The following is a 19,277-nucleotide window of genomic DNA, read 5'->3' as shown; positions in this document are numbered from 1 at the left end:
GGACAGAACTAGAATGCAATGGGGAGAACAGAGACAGATGAACAAGAAAATAAACACAAAGCACAGAGATATGTAAAAGAATCTGTATTGGCTGGACTCAGGGTGGTGTAACTGCTGGGACACATCCCTCAGCTAGCCTATGTAATCATAATGGTAAATCCAGCTCCACTTATCGGTTAGACTACTATGTGACTGTCCTCCGTAACCCTATCATACTATATACTCCATTTAATGTCATACATCAGCCACAATCCTGGGTTCTTATGTGCCCTCGGGCTTACTCAGTCCTCTGCTATCTGTGTGCCAGGAATGGATCTTGAGTCTCCAGTGAACAGTTGGAGAATATTGTGAATTTGTCCGATAACCATATTCTACGATTAAACTGTTGCGCTGATTCTGCTACTCTCCTAGATTGGTCCGCACTGATACAGTATATCTGGGCCGGGTATTCCTCTCTGTGGATTACATATTCTTCTGTATTCATCTCTTGCAAGTCTTCACCGTCAGCAACGTCATAGCGCCTCAGGTTATCGTTTTTCGCAGAATGGTAAGATGTCTATATGAACAATCTCCTGTACACCCTGATTATGTTTTACTTATTGTTTATGCTCTCAATATAAGTAGAGATAACTATATTCATATTGTTTGGACCTGATTCCTGCTCTGCGTAAAGTTCTGTCATAGGTACAAATTGAGCCTCCTTCATTGTTGCAGTTTCTCCACCTAAACGGAGTATTTGTCGCGCATTAGCTGTAGCTCAGGTTGTTGAGGTGTTGCGTGTAGAGGCTCATTGAGGTGCGACAAAATACACATCATGCAATACACATCTTCACCACTGGGTGGCTAATGCTCCACTAATCCAGTACTGTAGAGAAAATAGTGGCAGATGTATATACTGTACAGTAATCGTACTGTAATAGTGTACTCTTAGCAAGCTCTGGCAAATGGTTAGTGACAACTGTAATGTTATACACACAGACCAACGGTCAGACGGAGAGAGTCAATCAGGAACTTGAATTGTATAGTGTACTGTAAATAAAGGGACATTGTAGAAAATATTCATTCTCTGGGGTTTATTTACTAAGATTCGTAATTTCCGAAAAAAGGTCAAAGTTCAATCACGAATGACATCGACAGTGTAAAACTGCAACTTTTTGAATGGATTACGACTAATTTACTAAGCTGTCGTATTCGTGTTTTTCTTTGCTTCCGATGTCGATGTCATTCGTGTTTTTTTACCTAATTTAATGGCAGTGATTAGCAAAACACTGCCGTTTTTTTTTACAATCAATCTCGGCCGGATTTGTGTGATCCGTGCTGGGGTTTTTTTTTTTTTTTTTAAAGTAAACAATGTAATTTTTTAAAAAAAAATGCGTGGGGTCCCCCCTCCTAAGCATAACCAGCCTCGGGCTCTTTGAGCCGATCCTGGTTGCAGAAATATGTGGAAAAAAATGACAGGGGTTCCCCCATATTTAAGCAACCAGCATCGGGCTCTGCGCCTGGTCCTGGTCCCAAAAATACGGGGGACAAAAAGAGTAGGGGTCCCCCGTATTTTTAAAACCAGCACCGGGCTCCACTAGCTGGACAGATAATGCCACAGCCGGGGGTCACTTTTATATAGTGCCCTGCGGCCGTGGCATCAAAAATCCAACTAGTCACCCCTGGCCGGGGTACCCTGGGGGAGTGGGGACCCCCTCAATCAAGGGGTCCCCCCCCCAGCCACCCAAGGGCCAGGGGTGAAGCCCGAGGCTGTCCCCCCCCATCCAATGGGCTGCGGATGGGAGGGCTGATAGCCTTTGTTGTAAAATAAAAGATATTGTTTTTAGTAGCAGTACTACAAGTCCCAGCAAGCCTCCCCCGCATGCTGGTACTTGGAGAACCACAAGTACCAGCATGCGGCGGAAAAACTGGCCCGCTGGTACCTGTAGTACTATTACTAAAAAAATACCCAAAAAAACACAAGACACACACACCGTGAAAGTATAATTTTATTAAATACATACACACATACATACATACTTACCTTAAGTTCCCACGCAGGTCGGTCCTCTTCTCCAGTAGAATCCAAGGGGTACCTGTTGAAAAAATTATACTCACGAGATCCAGTGGTCCAGGCTCCTCGGCAAATCCAGGGTTAATCCATGTACTTGAATAAAATAAAAAAAACGCTGTCACGACCACGAACTGAAAGGTGACCCATGTTTGCACATGGGTCACCTTGCCCCGAATGCCAGAAACCCACTTTGCCTTCTGGCTAAGTGGGTTTCTTCAGCCAATCAGGGAGTGCCACGTTGTAGCACTCTCCTGATCAGCTGTGTGCTCCTGTCTTCACTGACAGGCAGCACACGGCAGTGTTACAATGTAGCGCCTATGCGCTACATTGTAACCAATGATGGGAACTTTCTGCCCTGCGGTTGACCTAAAGTGACGTCACCGCTGAGCAGAAAGTTCCCAGCATTGGTTACAATGGAGCGCATAGGCGCTACATTGTAACACTGCCGCGTGCTGCCTGTCAGTGAAGACAGGAGCACACAGCTGATCAGGAGAGTGCTACAACGTGGCACTCCCTGATTGGCTGAAGAAACCCACTTAGCCAGAAGGCAAAGTGGGTTTCTGGCATTCGGGGCAAGGTGACCCATGTGCAAACATGGGTCACCTTTCAGTTCGTGGTCGTGACAGCGTTTTTTTATTTTATTCAAGTACGTGGATTAACCCTGGATTTGCCGAGGAGCCTGGACCACTGGATCTCGAGAGTATAATTTTTTCAACAGGTACCCCTTGGATTCTACTGGACAAGAGGACCGACCTGCGTGGGAACTTAAGGTAAGTATGTATGTATGTGTGTATGTAATAAAATTATACTTTCACGGTGTGTGTGTCTTGTGTTTTTTTGGGTATTTTTTTAGTAATAGTACTACAGGTACCAGCGGGCCAGTTTTTCCGCCGCATGCTGGTACTTGTGGTTCTCCAAGTACCAGCATGCGGGGGAGGCTTGCTGGGACTTGTAGTACTGCTACTAAAAACAATATCTTTTATTTTTCAACAAAGGCTATCAGCCCTCCCATCCGCAGCCCATTGGATGGGGGGGGACAGCCTCGGGCTTCACCCCTGGCCCTTGGGTGGCTGGGGGGGGGGGGACCCCTTGATTGAAGGGGTCCTCACTCCCCCAGGGTACCCCGGCCAGGGGTGACTAGTTGGATTTTTGATGCCACGGCCGCAGGGCGCAGTATAAAAGTGACCCCCGGCTGTGGCATTATCTGTCCAGCTAGTGGAGCCCGGTGCTGGTTTTAAAAATACGGGGGACCCCTACTCTTTTTGTCCCCCGTATTTTTGGGACCAGGACCAGGCGCAGAGCCCGATGCTGGTTGCTTAAATATGGGGGAACCCCTGTCATTTTTTTCCCCATATTTCTGCAACCAGGATCGGCTCAAAGAGCCCGAGGCTGGTTATGCTTAGGAGGGGGGACCCCACGCAATTTTTTTTAACAACAAAAAACACTTTCCCACCCCTTCCCATTGATATACATGCACGGATCTCATGGATCCCTGCATGCATCTCAAATCACGAATAAAAAAAGCAGGTCTGTTTTTTTTTAGGACTTTTTTGCGAATTGTAATTTTTCACGGCAGTGTTTTGTGTTTTTTTGCTTAGTAAATGACCGAGATTCGTATCTAAACAGGCGTAATTTGACCGATGGTGTATTCATTCGTAATTTTTTACCTGAACTAGCAAAAAATTACGAATGCCCTCATCACTGCCGTGATTAGTGTTTAGTAAATGACCGAGATTGACCGAGATGACACTTTGATGAAAAAACGGCATCTCGGTCAAAATCGGGAGCTTAGTAAATATACCCCTCTGTCGGGACCCAAAAAATCAATCAATAAATCAATAAATAAAAATAGTGTATAAGGACGCAAACTTACGTATTAAAGCAATGGTCCATTGCTCAGTCTCATAAAGATAAGACTATCGTAGTTTGAAAAGTCACACTTGTATATTTGTGTAATAAGTAGCACCTACGTTTTTTTTCTAATTTTGACTGTATATCTGTGTGCATGTCTGAGACTTTATATGTCTGTGCATGTCTGAGACTGTATATGTGTGTGCATGTCTGAGACTGTATATGTGTGTGCATGTCTGAGACTGTATATGTGTGTGCATGTCTGAGACTTTATATGTGTGTGCATGTCTGAGACTTTATATGTGTGTGCATGTCTGAGACTGTATATGTGTGTGCATATCTGAGACTGTATATGTGTGTGCATGTCTGAGACTGTATATGTGTGTGCATGTCTGACACTGTATATGTGTGTGCATGTCTGAGACTGTATATGTGTGTTCATGTCTGAGACTGTGTATCTGTGTGCATGTCTGAGACTGTATGTATATGTGTGTGCATGTCTGAGACTGTATATCTGTGTGCATGTCTGAGACTGTATATCTGTGTGCATGTCTGAGACTTTATATGTGTGTGCATGTCTGAGACTGTGTATCTGTGTGCATGTCTGAGACTGTATGTATATGTGTGTGCATGTCTGAGACTATATATCTGTGTGCATGTCTGAGACTGTATATGTGTGTGCATGTCTGAGACTGTATATCTGTGTGCATGTCTGAGACAGGACTTGTTTTGGCAAAATTTTAAAAAACTGTGGATGCTAATCTTTACACAGATATACAAGTGTGTCCTTTGCGGGAATCGAACCCTAGCTCATGGGCATGGCAACCATCGGTGATGACAGGGAAGGGAGGTAGTGAGCATAGCTGAGTCACGGGGTAGTAGGACCATGGGGTAGAGGTGAATGAAAGTGGGGTGACAGGAAATGAGGGGAAAGGAAACAGAGAGATGGAGGGAAGACAGAGGAGGGGAGAAAGGAGGCGGAGCAGGAGACTAGGGGGGAAGGATACAGAGGGATGGAGGGGAGACAGAGGAGGGGAGAGAGGAGGAGGTGTAGGAGACTAGGGGGGAAGAAAACAGAGAGATGGAGGGGAGACAGAGGAGGGGAGAGAGGAGAAGGTGTAAGAGACTGGGGGGAAAGGAAACATTGATATGGAGGGTAGACAGAGGAGGGGAGAGAGGAGGAGGTGTAGGAGACTAGGGGGGAAAGGAAACAGAGGGAAGAAGGGGAGACATAGGAGGGGGGGAGAGGAGGAGGTGTAGGAGACTAGGGGGGAAGAAAACAGAGATATGGAGGGGAGACAGAGGAGGGGAGAGAGGAGGAGGTGTATGAGACTAGGGGGGAAAGGAAACAGAGATATGGAGGGGAGACAGAGGAGGGGAGAGAGGAGGAGGTGTAGGAGACTAGGGGGGAAGAAAACAGAGAGATGGAGGGGAGACAGAGGAGGGGAGAGAGGAGGAGGTGTAGGAGACTAGGGGGGAAAGGAAACAGAGGGAAGAAGGGGAGACATAGGAGGGGGGAGAGGCGGAGGTGTAGGAGACTAGGGGGGAAGAAAACAGAGAGATGGAGGGGAAACAGAGGAGGGGAGAGAGGAGAAGGTGTAAGAAACTAGGGAGGAAAGGAAATAGAGAGATGGATGGGAGACAGAGGAGGGGAGATAGGAGGAGGTGTAGGAGACTAGGGGAAGGAAACAGAGGGGTGGAGGGGAGACAGAGGAGAGGAGATAGGAGGAGGTGTAAGAGACTAGGGGGACAGGAAATAGAGAGATGGAGAAGAGAGAGGAGGAGGTGTAGGAGACATGGGGGGAAGGAAACAGAGATGGAGAGGAGACAGAGGAGGGGAGATAGGAGGAGGTGAAGGAGACTAGGGTGGAAGGAAACAGAGGGGTGGAGGGGAGACAGAGGAGGGGAGAGAGGAGGAGGTGTAGGAGACTAGGGGGGGAGGAAACAGAGGTGGAGGGGAGACAGAGGAGGGGAGAGAGGAGGAGGTGTAAGAGACTAGGGGGGGGGGAAACAGAGGTGGAGGGGAGATAGAGGAGGGGAGAGAGGAGGAGGTGTAGGAGACAGGGGGGAGGAAACAGAGGTGGAGGGGAGACAGAGGAGGGGAGAGAGGAGGAGGTGTAGGAGACTAGGGGGGGGAAGGAAACAGAGGGGTGGAGGGGAGACAGAGGAGGGGAGAGAGGAGGAGGAGTAGGAGACTAGGGGGAAAGGAAACAGAAAGATGAAGGGGAGAAAGGAGGAGGTGTAGGAGTCTAGGGGGGTAGGAAACAGAGAGATGGAGGGGAAACAGAGGAGGGGAGAGAGGAGAAGGTGTAAGAGACTGGGGGGGAAAGGAAACAGAGAGATGTAGGGGAGACAGAGGAGGGGAGATAGGAGGAGGTGTAGGAGACTAGGGGGGGAAGGATACAGAGGGATGGAGGGGAGACAGAGGAGGGGAGAGAGGAGGAGGTGTAGGAGACTAGGGGGGGAAGGATACAGAGGGATGGAGGGGAGACAGAGGAGGGGAGAGAGGAGGTGTAGGAGACTAGGGGGAAGGAAACAGAGAGATGGAGGGGAGACAAAGGAGGAGAGAAAGGAGGAGGTGTAGGAGACTAGGGGGAAAGGAAACAGAGATTTGGAGTGGAGACAGAGGAGGGGAGAGAGGAGGAGGTGTAAGAGACTAGGGGGGAAAGGAAACAGAGGGATGTAGGGGAGACAGAGGAGGGAACAGAGGAGGAGGTGTAGGAGACTAGGGGGAAAGAAAACAGAGATGGGGGGAAACAGAGGAGGGGAGAGAGGAGAAGGTGTATGAGACTGGGAGGAAAGGAAAGAGAGAGATGTAGGGGAGACAGAGGAGGGGAGATAGGAGGAGGTGTATGAGATTAGGGGGAAAGGAAACAGAGATATGGAGGGGAGACAGAGGAGGGGAGACAGGAGGAGGTGTAAGAGACTAGGGGGGAAAGGAAACAGAGGGAAGAAGGGGAGACAGAGGAGGGGAGAGAGGAGGAGGTGTAGGAGACTAGGGGGGAAGAAAACAGAGAGATGGAGGGGAAACAGAGGAGGGGAGAGAGGAGAAGGTGTAAGAGACTAGGGAGGAAAGGAAACAGAAAGATGGAGGGGAGACAGAGGAGGGGAGATAGGAGGAGGTGTAGGAGATTAGGGGGGAAGGAAACAGAGGGGTGGAGGGGAGACAGAGGAGAGGAGATAGGAGGAGGTGTGGGAGACTAGGGGGACAGGAAACAGAGAGATGGAGGGGAGAGAGGAGGAGGTGTCGGAGATATGGGGGGAAGGAAACAGAGATGGAGAGGAGACAGAGGAGGGGAGATAGGAGATGAAGGAGACTAGAGGGGAAGGAAACAGAGGGGTGGAGGGGAGACAGAGGAGGGGAGAGAGGAGGAGGTGTAGGAGACTAGGGGGGGGGGAAACAGAGAGATGGAGGGGAGACAGAGGAGGGGAGAGAGGAGAAGGTGCAAGAGACTGGGGGGAAAGGAAACATTGATATGGAGGGGAGACAGAGGAGGGGAGAGAGGAGGAGGTGTAGGAGACTAGAGGGGAAAGGAAACAGAGGGAAGAAGGGGAGACATAGGAGGGGGAGAGGAGGAGGTGTAGGAGACTAGGGGGGAAGAAAACAGAGATATGGAGGGGAGACAGAGGAGGGGAGAGAGGAGGAGGTGTAGGAGACTAGGGGGGAAAGGAAACAGAGATATGGAGGGGAGACAGAGGAGGGGAGAGAGGAGGAGGTGTAGGAGACTAGGGGGGAAGGAAACAGAGAGATGGAGGGGAGACAGAGGAGGGGAGAGAGGAGGAGGTGTAAGAGACTAGGGGGGAAAGGAAACAGAGATATGGAGGGGAGACAGAGGAGGGGAGAGAGGAGGAGGTGTAAGAGACTAGGGGGGAAAGGAAACAGATATGGAGGGGAGACAGAGGAGGTGAGAGAGGAGGAGGTGTAGGAGACTAGGGGGAAGAAAACAGAGAGATGGAGGGGAGACAGAGGAGGGGAGAGAGGAGAAGGTGTAAGAGACTGGGGGGAAAGGAAACATTGATATGGAGGGGAGACAGAGGAGGGGAGAGAGGAGGAGGTGAAGGAGACTAGGGGGGAAAGGAAACAGAGGGAAGAAGGGGAGACATAGGAGGGGGGAGAGGAGGAGGTGTAGGAGACTAGGGGGGAAGAAAACAGAGATATGGAGGGGAGACAGAGGAGGGGAGAGAGGAGGAGGTGTAGGAGACTAGGGGGGAAAGGAAACAGAGATATGGAGGGGAGACAGAGGAGGGGAGAGAGGAGGAGGTGTAGGAGACTAGGGGGGAAGAAAACAGAGAGATGGAGGGGAGACAGAGGAGGGGAGAGAGGAGGAGGTGTAGGAGACTAGGGGGGAAAGTAAACAGAGGGATGAAGGGGAGACATAGGAGGGGAGATAGGAGGAGGTGTAGGAGATTAGGGGGGAAGGAAACAGAGGGGTGGAGGGGAGACAGAGGAGAGGAGATAGGAGGAGGTGTGGGAGACTAGGGGGACAGGAAACAGAGAGATGGAGGGGAGAGAGGAGGAGGTGTCGGAGATATGGGGGGAAGGAAACAGAGATGGAGAGGAGACAGAGGAGGGGAGATAGGAGGTGAAGGAGACTAGAGGGGAAGGAAACAGAGGGGTGGAGGGGAGACAGAGGAGCGGAGAGAGGAGGAGGTGTAGGAGACTAGGGGGGAGGAAACAGAGGTGGAGGGGAGACAGAGGAGGGGAGAAAGGAGGAGGTGTAGGAGATTAGGGGGGGAGGAAACAGAGGTGGAGGGGAGACAGAGGAGGGGAGAGAGGAGGAGGTGTAGGAGACAGGGGGGAGGAAACAGAGGTGGAGGGGAGATAGAGGAGGGGAGAGAGGAGGAGGTGTAGGAGACTAGGGGGGAAGCAAACAGAGGGGTGGAGGGGAGACAGAGGAGGGGAGAGAGGAGGAGTAGTAGGAGACTAGGGGGAAAGGAAACAGAGAGATGAAGTGGAGAAAGGAGGAGGTGTAGGAGACTAGGGGGGAAGGAAACAGAGAGATCGAGGGGAGACAGAGGAGGGGAGATAGGAGGAGATGTAGGAGACTAGGGGGGAGGAAACAGAGGAGGGGAGAGAGGAGGAGGTGTAGGAGACTAGGGGGGAAGGAAACAGAGGGGTGGAGGGGAGACAGAGGAGGGGAGATATGAGAAGGTGTAGAAGACTAGGGGTGAAGGAAACAGAGAGATGAAGGGGAGAAAGGAGGAGGTGTAGGAGACTAGGGGGGAAGAAAACAGAGGGGTGGAGGGGAGACAGAGGAGAGGAGATAGGAGGAGGTGTGGGGAGACTAGGGGGAAAGGAAACAGAGAGATGGAGGTGAGAGAGGAGGAGGTGTAGGAGACATGGGGGGAAGGAAACAGAGATGGAGAGGAGACAGAGGAGTAGAGATAGGAGGAGGTGAAGGAGACTAGGGGGGAAGGAAACAGAGGGGTGGAGGGGAGACAGAGGAGGGGAGAGAGGAGGAGGTGTAGGAGACTAGGGGGAATGGAAACAGAGGGATGGAGGGGAGACAGAGGAGGGGAGATAAGAAGAGGTGTAGGAGACTAGGGGGGAAGGAAACAGAGAGATGGAGGGGAGACAGAGGAGGGGAGAAAGAGGAGGGGAGAGAGGAGGAGGTGTTGGAAACTATGGGTGAAGGATACAGAGGGATGGAGGGGAGACAGGAGGGGAGAGAGGAGGAGGTGTAGGAGACTAGGGGGGAATTGAAACAGAGGGGTGGAGGGGAGACAGAGGAGGGGAGACAGAGGAGGGGAGAGAGGAGGAGGTGTAGGAGACTAGGGGGGGAAGGATACAGAGGGATGGAGGGGAGACAGAGGAGGGGAGAGAGGAGGAGGTGTAGGAGACTAGGGGGGAAGGAAACAGAGAGATGGAGGGGAGACAGAGGAGGGGAGAGAGGAGGAGGTGTAAGAGACTAGGGGGGAAAGGAAACAGAGATATGGAGGGGAGACAGAGGAGGGGAGAGAGGAGGAGGTGTAAGAGACTAGGGGGGAAAGGAAACAGAGATATGGAGGGTAGACAGAGGAGGGGAGAGAGGAGGAGGTGTAGGAGACTAGGGGGGAAAGGAAACAGAGGGAAGAAGGGGAGACATAGGAGGGGGGAGAGGAGGAGGTGTAGGAGACTAGGGGGGAAGAAAACAGAGATATGGAGGGGAGACAGAGGAGGGGAGTGAGGAGGAGGTGTATGAGACTAGGGGGGAAAGGAAACAGAGATATGGAGGGGAGACAGAGGAGGGGAGAGAGGAGGAGGTGTAGGAGACTAGGGGGGAAGAAAACAGAGAGATGGAGGGGAGACAGAGGAGGGGAGAGAGGAGGAGGTGTAGGAGACTAGGGGGGAAAGGAAACAGAGGGAAGAAGGGGAGACATAGGAGGGGGGAGAGGCGGAGGTGTAGGAGACTAGGGGGGAAGAAAACAGAGAGATGGAGGGGAAACAGAGGAGGGGAGAGAGGAGAAGGTGTAAGAAACTAGGGAGGAAAGGAAATAGAGAGATGGATGGGAGACAGAGGAGGGGAGATAGGAGGAGGTGTAGGAGACTAGGGGAAGGAAACAGAGGGGTGGAGGGGAGACAGAGGAGAGGAGATAGGAGGAGGTGTAAGAGACTAGGGGGACAGGAAATAGAGAGATGGAGAAGAGAGAGGAGGAGGTCTAGGAGACATGGGGGGAAGGAAACAGAGATGGAGAGGAGACAGAGGAGGGGAGATAGGAGGAGGTGAAGGAGACTAGGGTGGAAGGAAACAGAGGGGTGGAGGGGAGACAGAGGAGGGGAGAGAGGAGGAGGTGTAGGAGACTAGGGGGGAGGAAACAGAGGAGGAGGGGAGACAGAGGAGGGGAGAGAGGAGGAGGTGTAAGAGACTAGGGGGGGGAGGAAACAGAGGTGGAGGGGAGATAGAGGAGGGGAGAGAGGAGGAGGTGTAGGAGACAGGGGGGAGGAAACAGAGGTGGAGGGGAGACAGAGGAGGGGAGAGAGGAGGAGGTGTAGGAGACTAGGGGGGAAGGAAACAGAGGGGTGGAGGGGAGACAGAGGGGGGGAGAGAGGAGGAGGAGTAGGAGACTAGGGGGAAAGGAAACAGAAAGATGAAGGGGAGAAAGGAGGAGGTGTAGGAGTCTAGGGGGGTAGGAAACAGAGAGATGGAGGGGAAACAGAGGAGGGGAGAGAGGAGAAGGTGTAAGAGACTGGGGGGGAAAGGAAACAGAGAGATGTAGGGGAGACAGAGGAGGGGAGATAGGAGGAGGTGTAGGAGACTAGGGGGGGAAGGATACAGAGGGATGGAGGGGAGACAGAGGAGGGGAGAGAGGAGGAGGTGTAGGAGACTAGGGGGGGAAGGATACAGAGGGATGGAGGGGAGACAGAGGAGGGGAGAGAGGAGGTGTAGGAGACTAGGGGGAAGGAAACAGAGAGATGGAGGGGAGACAGAGGAGGAGAGAAAGGAGGAGGTGTAGGAGACTAGGGGGAAAGGAAACAGAGATTTGGAGTGGAGACAGAGGAGGGGAGAGAGGAGGAGGTGTAAGAGACTAGGGGGGAATGGAAACAGAGGGATGTAGGGGAGACAGAGGAGGGAACAGAGGAGGAGGTGGTGGAGACTAGGGGGAAAGAAAACAGAGATGGGGGGAAACAGAGGAGGGGAGAGAGGAGAAGGTGTATGAGACTGGGAGGAAAGGAAACAGAGAGATGTAGGGGAGACAGAGGAGGGGAGATAGGAGGAGGTGTATGAGATTAGGGGGAAAGGAAACAGAGATATGTAGGGGAGACAGAGGAGGGGAGACAGGAGGAGGTGTAAGAGACTAGGGGGGAAAGGAAACAGAGGGAAGAAGGGGAGACAGAGGAGGGGAGAGAGGAGGAGGTGTAGGAGACTAGGGGGGAAGAAAACAGAGAGATGGAGGGGAAACAGAGGAGGGGAGAGAGGAGAAGGTGTAAGAGACTAGGGAGGAAAGGAAACAGAAAGATGGAGGGGAGACAGAGGAGGGGAGATAGGAGGAGGTGTAGGAGATTAGGGGGGAAGGAAACAGAGGGGTGGAGGGGAGACAGAGGAGAGGAGATAGGAGGAGGTGTGGGAGACTAGGGGGACAGGAAACAGAGAGATGGAGGGGAGAGAGGAGGAGGTGTCGGAGATATGGGGGGAAGGAAACAGAGATGGAGAGGAGACAGAGAGGGGAGATAGGAGGTGAAGGAGACTAGAGGGGAAGGAAACAGAGGGGTGGAGGGGAGACAGAGGAGGGGAGAGAGGAGGAGGTGTAGGAGACTAGGGGGGGGGGAAACAGAGAGATGGAGGGGAGACAGAGGAGGGGAGAGAGGAGAAGGTGTAAGAGACTGGGGGGAAAGGAAACATTGATATGGAGGGGAGACAGAGGAGGGGAGAGAGGAGGAGGTGTAGGAGACTAGAGGGGAAAGGAAACAGATGGAAGAAGGGGAGACATAGGAGGGGGAGAGGAGGAGGTGTAGGAGACTAGGGGGGAAGAAAACAGAGATATGGAGGGGAGACAGAGGAGGGGAGAGAGGAGGAGGTGTAGGAGACTAGGGGGGAAAGGAAACAGAGATATGGAGGGGAGACAGAGGAGGGGAGAGAGTAGGAGGTGTAGGAGACTAGGGGGGAAGGAAACAGAGAGATGGAGGGGAGACAGAGGAGGGGAGAGAGGAGGAGGTGTAAGAGACTAGGGGGGAAAGGAAACAGAGATATGGAGGGGAGACAGAGGAGGGGAGAGAGGAGGAGGTGTAAGAGACTAGGGGGGAAAGGAAACAGATATGGAGGGGAGACAGAGGAGGTGAGAGAGGAGGAGGTGTAGGAGACTAGGGGGAAGAAAACAGAGAGATGGAGGGGAGACAGAGGAGGGGAGAGAGGAGAAGGTGTAAGAGACTGGGGGGAAAGGAAACATTGATATGGAGGGGAGACAGAGGAGGGGAGAGAGGAGGAGGTGAAGGAGACTAGGGGGGAAAGGAAACAGAGGGAAGAAGGGGAGACATAGGAGGGGGGAGAGGAGGAGGTGTAGGAGACTAGGGGGGAAGAAAACAGAGATATGGAGGGGAGACAGAGGAGGGGAGAGAGGAGGAGGTGTAGGAGACTAGGGGGGAAAGGAAACAGAGATATGGAGGGGAGACAGAGGAGGGGAGAGAGGAGGAGGTGTAGGAGACTAGGGGGGAAGAAAACAGAGAGATGGAGGGGAGACAGAGAAGGGGAGAGAGGAGGAGGTGTAGGAGACTAGGGGGGAAAGTAAACAGAGGGATGAAGGGGAGACATAGGAGGGGAGATAGGAGGAGGTGTAGGAGATTAGGGGGGAAGGAAACAGAGGGGTGGAGGGGAGACAGAGGAGAGGAGATAGGAGGAGGTGTGGGAGACTAGGGGGACAGGAAACAGAGAGATGGAGGGGAGAGAGGAGGAGGTGTCGGAGATATGGGGGGAAGGAAACAGAGATGTAGAGGAGACAGAGGAGGGGAGATAGGAGGTGAAGGAGACTAGAGGGGAAGGAAACAGAGGGGTGGAGGGGAGACAGAGGAGGGGAGAGAGGAGGAGGTGTAGGAGACTAGGGGGGGGGGGGAACAGAGAGATGGAGGGGAGACAGAGGAGGGGAGAGAGGAGAAGGTGTAAGAGACTGGGGGGAAAGGAAACATTGATATGGAGGGGAGACAGAGGAGGGGAGAGAGGAGGAGGTGTAGGAGACTAGAGGGGAAAGGAAACAGATGGAAGAAGGGGAGACATAGGAGGGGGAGAGGAGGAGGTGTAGGAGACTAGGGGGGAAGAAAACAGAGATATGGAGGGGAGACAGAGGAGGGGAGAGAGGAGGAGGTGTAGGAGACTAGGGGGGAAAGGAAACAGAGATATGGAGGGGAGACAGAGGAGGGGAGAGAGGAGGAGGTGTAGGAGACTAGGGGGGAAGGAAACAGAGAGATGGAGGGGAGACAGAGGAGGGGAGAGAGGAGGAGGTGTAAGAGACTAGGGGGGAAAGGAAACAGAGATATGGAGGGGAGACAGAGGAGGGGAGAGAGGAGGAGGTGTAAGAGACTAGGGGGGAAAGGAAACAGATATGGAGGGGAGACAGAGGAGGTGAGAGAGGAGGAGGTGTAGGAGACTAGGGGGAAGAAAACAGAGAGATGGAGGGGAGACAGAGGAGGGGAGAGAGGAGAAGGTGTAAGAGACTGGGGGGAAAGGAAACATTGATATGGAGGGGAGACAGAGGAGGGGAGAGAGGAGGAGGTGAAGGAGACTAGGGGGGAAAGGAAACAGAGGGAAGAAGGGGAGACATAGGAGGGGGGAGAGGAGGAGGTGTAGGAGACTAGGGGGGAAGAAAACAGAGATATGGAGGGGAGACAGAGGAGGGGAGAGAGGAGGAGGTGTAGGAGACTAGGGGGGAAAGGAAACAGAGATATGGAGGGGAGACAGAGGAGGGGAGAGAGGAGGAGGTGTAGGAGACTAGGGGGGAAGAAAACAGAGAGATGGAGGGGAGACAGAGAAGGGGAGAGAGGAGGAGGTGTAGGAGACTAGGGGGGAAAGTAAACAGAGGGATGAAGGGGAGACATAGGAGGGGAGATAGGAGGAGGTGTAGGAGATTAGGGGGGAAGGAAACAGAGGGGTGGAGGGGAGACAGAGGAGAGGAGATAGGAGGAGGTGTGGGAGACTAGGGGGACAGGAAACAGAGAGATGGAGGGGAGAGAGGAGGAGGTGTCGGAGATATGGGGGGAAGGAAACAGAGATGTAGAGGAGACAGAGGAGGGGAGATAGGAGGTGAAGGAGACTAGAGGGGAAGGAAACAGAGGGGTGGAGGGGAGACAGAGGAGCGGAGAGAGGAGGAGGTGTAGGAGACTAGGGGGGAGGAAACAGAGGTGGAGGGGAGACAGAGGAGGGGAGAAAGGAGGAGGTGTAGGAGATTAGGGGGGGAGGAAACAGAGGTGGAGGGGAGACAGAGGAGGGGAGAGAGGAGGAGGTGTAGGAGACAGGGGGGAGGAAACAGAGGTGGAGGGGAGATAGAGGAGGGGAGAGAGGAGGAGGTGTAGGAGACTAGGGGGGAAGCAAACAGAGGGGTGGAGGGGAGACAGAGGAGGGGAGAGAGGAGGAGGAGTAGGAGACTAGGGGGAAAGGAAACAGAGAGATGAAGTGGAGAAAGGAGGAGGTGTAGGAGACTAGGGGGGAAGGAAACAGAGAGATCGAGGGGAGACAGAGGAGGGGAGATAGGAGGAGATGTAGGAGACTAGGGGGGAGGAAACAGAGGAGGGGAGAGAGGAGGAGGTGTAGGAGACTAGGGGGGAAGGAAACAGAGGGGTGGAGGGGAGACAGAGGAGGGGAGATATGAGAAGGTGTAGAAGACTAGGGGTGAAGGAAACAGAGAGATGAAGGGGAGAAAGGAGGAGGTGTAGGAGACTAGGGGGGAAGAAAACAGAGGGGTGGAGGGGAGACAGAGGAGAGGAGATAGGAGGAGGTGTGGGGAGACTAGGGGGAAAGGAAACAGAGAGATGGAGGTGAGAGAGGAGGAGGTGTAGGAGACATGGGGGGAAGGAAACAGAGATGGAGAGGAGACAGAGGAGTGGAGATAGGAGGAGGTGAAGGAGACTAGGGGGGAAGGAAACAGAGGGGTGGAGGGGAGACAGAGGAGGGGAGAGAGGAGGAGGTGTAGGAGACTAGGGGGAATGGAAACAGAGGGATGGAGGGGAGACAGAGGAGGGGAGATAAGAAGAGGTGTAGGAGACTAGGGGGGAAGGAAACAGAGAGATGGAGGGGAGACAGAGGAGGGGAGAAAGAGGAGGGGAGAGAGGAGGAGGTGTAGGAAACTATGGGTGAAGGATACAGAGGGATGGAGGGGAGACAGGAGGGGAGAGAGGAGGAGGTGTAGGAGACTAGGGGGGAATTGAAACAGAGGGGTGGAAGGGAGACAGAGGAGGGGAGACAGAGGAGGGGAGAGAGGAGGAGGTGTAAGAGACTATGGGGGAAGGAAACAGAGAGATGGAGGGGAGACAGAGGAGGGGAGACAGAGGAGGGGAGAGGGGAGGAGGTGTAGGAGACTATGGGGGAAGGAAACAGGGAGATGGAGGGGAGACAAAGGAGGGGAGACAGAGGAGGGGAGAGAGGAGGAGGTGTAGGAGACTATGGGGGAATGAAACAGAGAGATGGAGGGGAGACAGAGAAGGGGAGAGAGGAGGAGGTGTAGGAGACTATGGGGGAAGGAAACAGAGATGGAGGGGAGACAGAGGAGGGGTGAGAGGAGGAGGTGTAGGAGACTATGGGGGAAGGAAACAGAGAGATGGAGGGGAGAAAGAGGAGGGGAGACAGAGGAGGGGAGAGAGGAGGAGGTGTAGGAGACTATGGGGGAAGGAAACAGAGAGATGGAGGGGAGACAGAGGAGGGGAGACAGAGAAGGGGAGAGAGGAGGAGGTGTAGGAGACTATGGGGGAAGGAAACAGAGATGGAGGGGAGACAGAGGAGGAGAGACAGAGGAGGGGAGACAGAGGAGGGGTGAGAGGAGGAGGTGTAGGAGACTATGGGGGAAGGAAACAGAGAGATGGAGGGGAGACAGAGGAGGGGAGACAGAGGAGGGGAGAGAGGAGGAGGTGAAGGAGACTAAGGGGGAAGGAAACAGAGAGATGGAGGGGAAACAGATGAGGGGAGACAGAGGAGGGGTGAGAGGAGGAGGTGTAGGAGACTATGGGGGAAGGAAACAGAGAGATGGAGGGGAGACAGAGGAGGGGGGAGAGGAGGAGGTGTAGTAGACTATGGGGGAAGGAAACAGAGATGGAGGGGATACAGAGGAGGGGAGACAGAGGAGGGGTGAGAGGAGGAGGTGTAGGAGACTATGGGGGAAGGAAACAGAGAGATGGAGGGGAGACAGAGGAGGGGAGAGAGGAGGAGGTCTAGGAGACTATGGGGGAAGGAAACAGAGAGATGGAGGGGAGACAGAGGAGGAGAGATAGAGGAGGGGAGAGAGGAGGAGGTCTAGGAGACTATGGGGGAAGGAAACAGAGAGATGGAGGGGAGACAGAGGAGGAGAGACAGAGGAGGGGAGACAGAGGATGGGTGAGAGGAGGAGGTGTAGGAGACTATGGGGGAAGGAAACAGAGAGATGGAGGGGAGACAGAGAAGGGGAGAGAGGAGGAGGAGGTGTAGGAGACTATGGGGGAAGGAAACAGAGATGGAGGGGAGACAGAGGAGGGGAGAGAGGAGGAGGTGTAGGAGACTATGGGGGAAGGAAACAGAGAGATGGAGGAGAGACAGAGGAGGGGAGACAGAGGAGGGGTGAGAGGAGGAGGTGTAGGAGACTATGGGGGAAGGAAACAGAGAGATGGAGGGGAGACAGAGGAGGGGAGACAGAGGAGGGGAGAGAGGAGGAGGTGTAGGAGACTATGGGGGAAGGAAACAGAGAGATGGAGGGGAGACAGAGGAGGGGAGACAGAGGAGGGGAGAGGGGAGGAGGTGTAGGAGACTATGGGGGAAGGAAACAGGGAGATGGAGGGGAGACAGAGGAGGGGAGACAGAGGAGGGGAGAGAGGAGGAGGTGTAGGAGACTATGGGGGAAGGAAACAGAGAGATGGAGGGGAGACAGAGAAGGGGAGAGAGGAGGAGGTGTAGGAGACTATGGGGGAAGGAAACAGAGATGGAGGGGAGACAGAGGAGGGGTGAGAGGAGGAGGTGTAGGAGACTATGGGGGAAGGAAACAGAGAGATGGAGGGGAGACAGAGGAGGGGAGACAGAGGAGGGGAGAGAGGAGGAGGTGTAGGAGACTATGGGGGAAGGAAACAGAGAGATGGAGGGGAGACAGAGGAGGGGAGACAGAGAAGGGGAGAGAGGAGGAGGTGTAGGAGACTATGGGGGAAGGAAACAGAGATGGAGGGGAGACAGAGGAGGAGAGACAGAGGAGGGGAGACAGAGGAGGGGTGAGAGGAGGAGGTGTAGGAGACTATGGGGGAAGGAAACAGAGAGATGGAGGGGAGACAGAGGAGGGGAGACAGAGGAGGGAAGAGAGGAGGAGGTGTAGGAGACTATGGGGGAAGGAAACAGAGAGATGGAGGGGAGACAGAGGAGGGGAGACAGAGGAGGGGTGAGAGGAGGAGGTGTAGGAGACTATGGGGGAAGGAAACAGAGAGATGGAGGGGAGACAGAGGAGGGGAGAGAGGAGGAGGTCTAGGAGACTATGGGGGAAGGAAACAGAGAGATGGAGGGGAGACAGAGACGGGGAGAGAGGAGGAGGTGTAGTAGACTATGGGGGAAGGAAACAGAGAGATGGAGGGGAGACAGAGGAGGGGAGAGAGGAGGAGGGGAGAGAGGAGGAGGTCTAGGAGACTATGGGGGAAGGAAACAGAGAGATGGAGGGGAGACAGAGGAGGGGAGAGAGGAGGAGGTCTAGGATACTATGGGGGAAGGAAACAGAGAGATGGAGGAGAGACAGAGGAGGAGGTCTAGGAGACTATGGGGGAAGGAAACAGAGAGATGGAGGGGAGACAGAGGAGGGGAGACAGAGGAGGAGGTGTAGGAGACTAGGGGGAAGGATAAATGTGCAAGATATATGATTAGGTAGACACTGAGTGATGTCTGGAGTAGAAGAAGAAAATAGATAGACACCACATGTTAGACATTAAGTCGACAGGGTTGAAAGGTGGACATGGTCAAAAGTTCGACATATAAAGGCAGACAGTACAAATTGTCGACAGGGTCAAAACGTCAACATGAAAATGGTTGACATAAAAAAGGTAGACTTTTTTATTTTGCATGTTTGTGGTTTGTGTGGATAGTTTTGTCATCTGGGACCCCCGATTGTAGAAAGGCATCCCCCCGTGGGGCTGGACACAAGGTTTATACCCAGCTCTATGCCGACATGGAAGAGAAGGTATGGAAATGTCCAAATACATGTAAACATCTTTATAAACCTGTGTCGACCTTTTTCGTGTTGACCTTTTGACCCTGTCGACCTAATGTCTGTCTAACATATGGTGTCTATCTATTGACTGTCTAACTAGACACTGTCTATCTATCCTCCGGATACCGCCTCTCACAGTGTCCCGCTGCTCCTGTCTGCAGCATGTGTAATAATGAACTATAATACGCCATGTACTTGGAGAGCGATGGGTTAATTGATGCTGCAGCTTTGGTGTGTGCTGTAATGCCGCGTTGTGTGATGTCACGTACTGCAGACCTCCACAGTGACTGACATGGCTGTCCTCATGAAAGCACCGCTGCCTCATTATCTCCTGGGGAGATATACTGTATATATGTGCTGTAGCGTAATACACAGTGTCGGCATAATAAGTCACATAGGGGGTCATTCCGAGTTGTTCGCTCGTTATTTTTTTTCGCTACGGAGCGATTAGTCGCAAACTGCGCATGCGCAATGTTCGCAGTGCGCCTGCACTAAGTAAATTAGCTCAAAAGTTTGGTATTTTACTCACGGCCTAACAAGGGAGGTC

The 19,277-nt window shown here is 53.2% G+C and overlaps 1 protein-coding gene across 1 annotated transcript in view; it reads left to right on the top strand.

The window, feature by feature from the left end:
* Positions 1-19,277, top strand: part of LOC135051331 (transient receptor potential cation channel subfamily M member 2-like) — a 381,374-nt gene that overhangs the window by 351,362 nt on the left and 10,735 nt on the right. The window contains exon 18 of the mRNA XM_063957386.1: positions 412-547. Within this exon, the coding sequence (XP_063813456.1) occupies positions 412-547 (136 nt within the window). The remainder of the gene's footprint in view (positions 1-411; positions 548-19,277) is intronic.

Source organism: Pseudophryne corroboree, chromosome 2 (genome assembly GCF_028390025.1).
Source record: "Pseudophryne corroboree isolate aPseCor3 chromosome 2, aPseCor3.hap2, whole genome shotgun sequence".
NCBI lineage: Eukaryota > Metazoa > Chordata > Amphibia > Anura > Myobatrachidae > Pseudophryne > Pseudophryne corroboree.
This window is presented reverse-complemented; position numbering and strand designations above follow the sequence as displayed.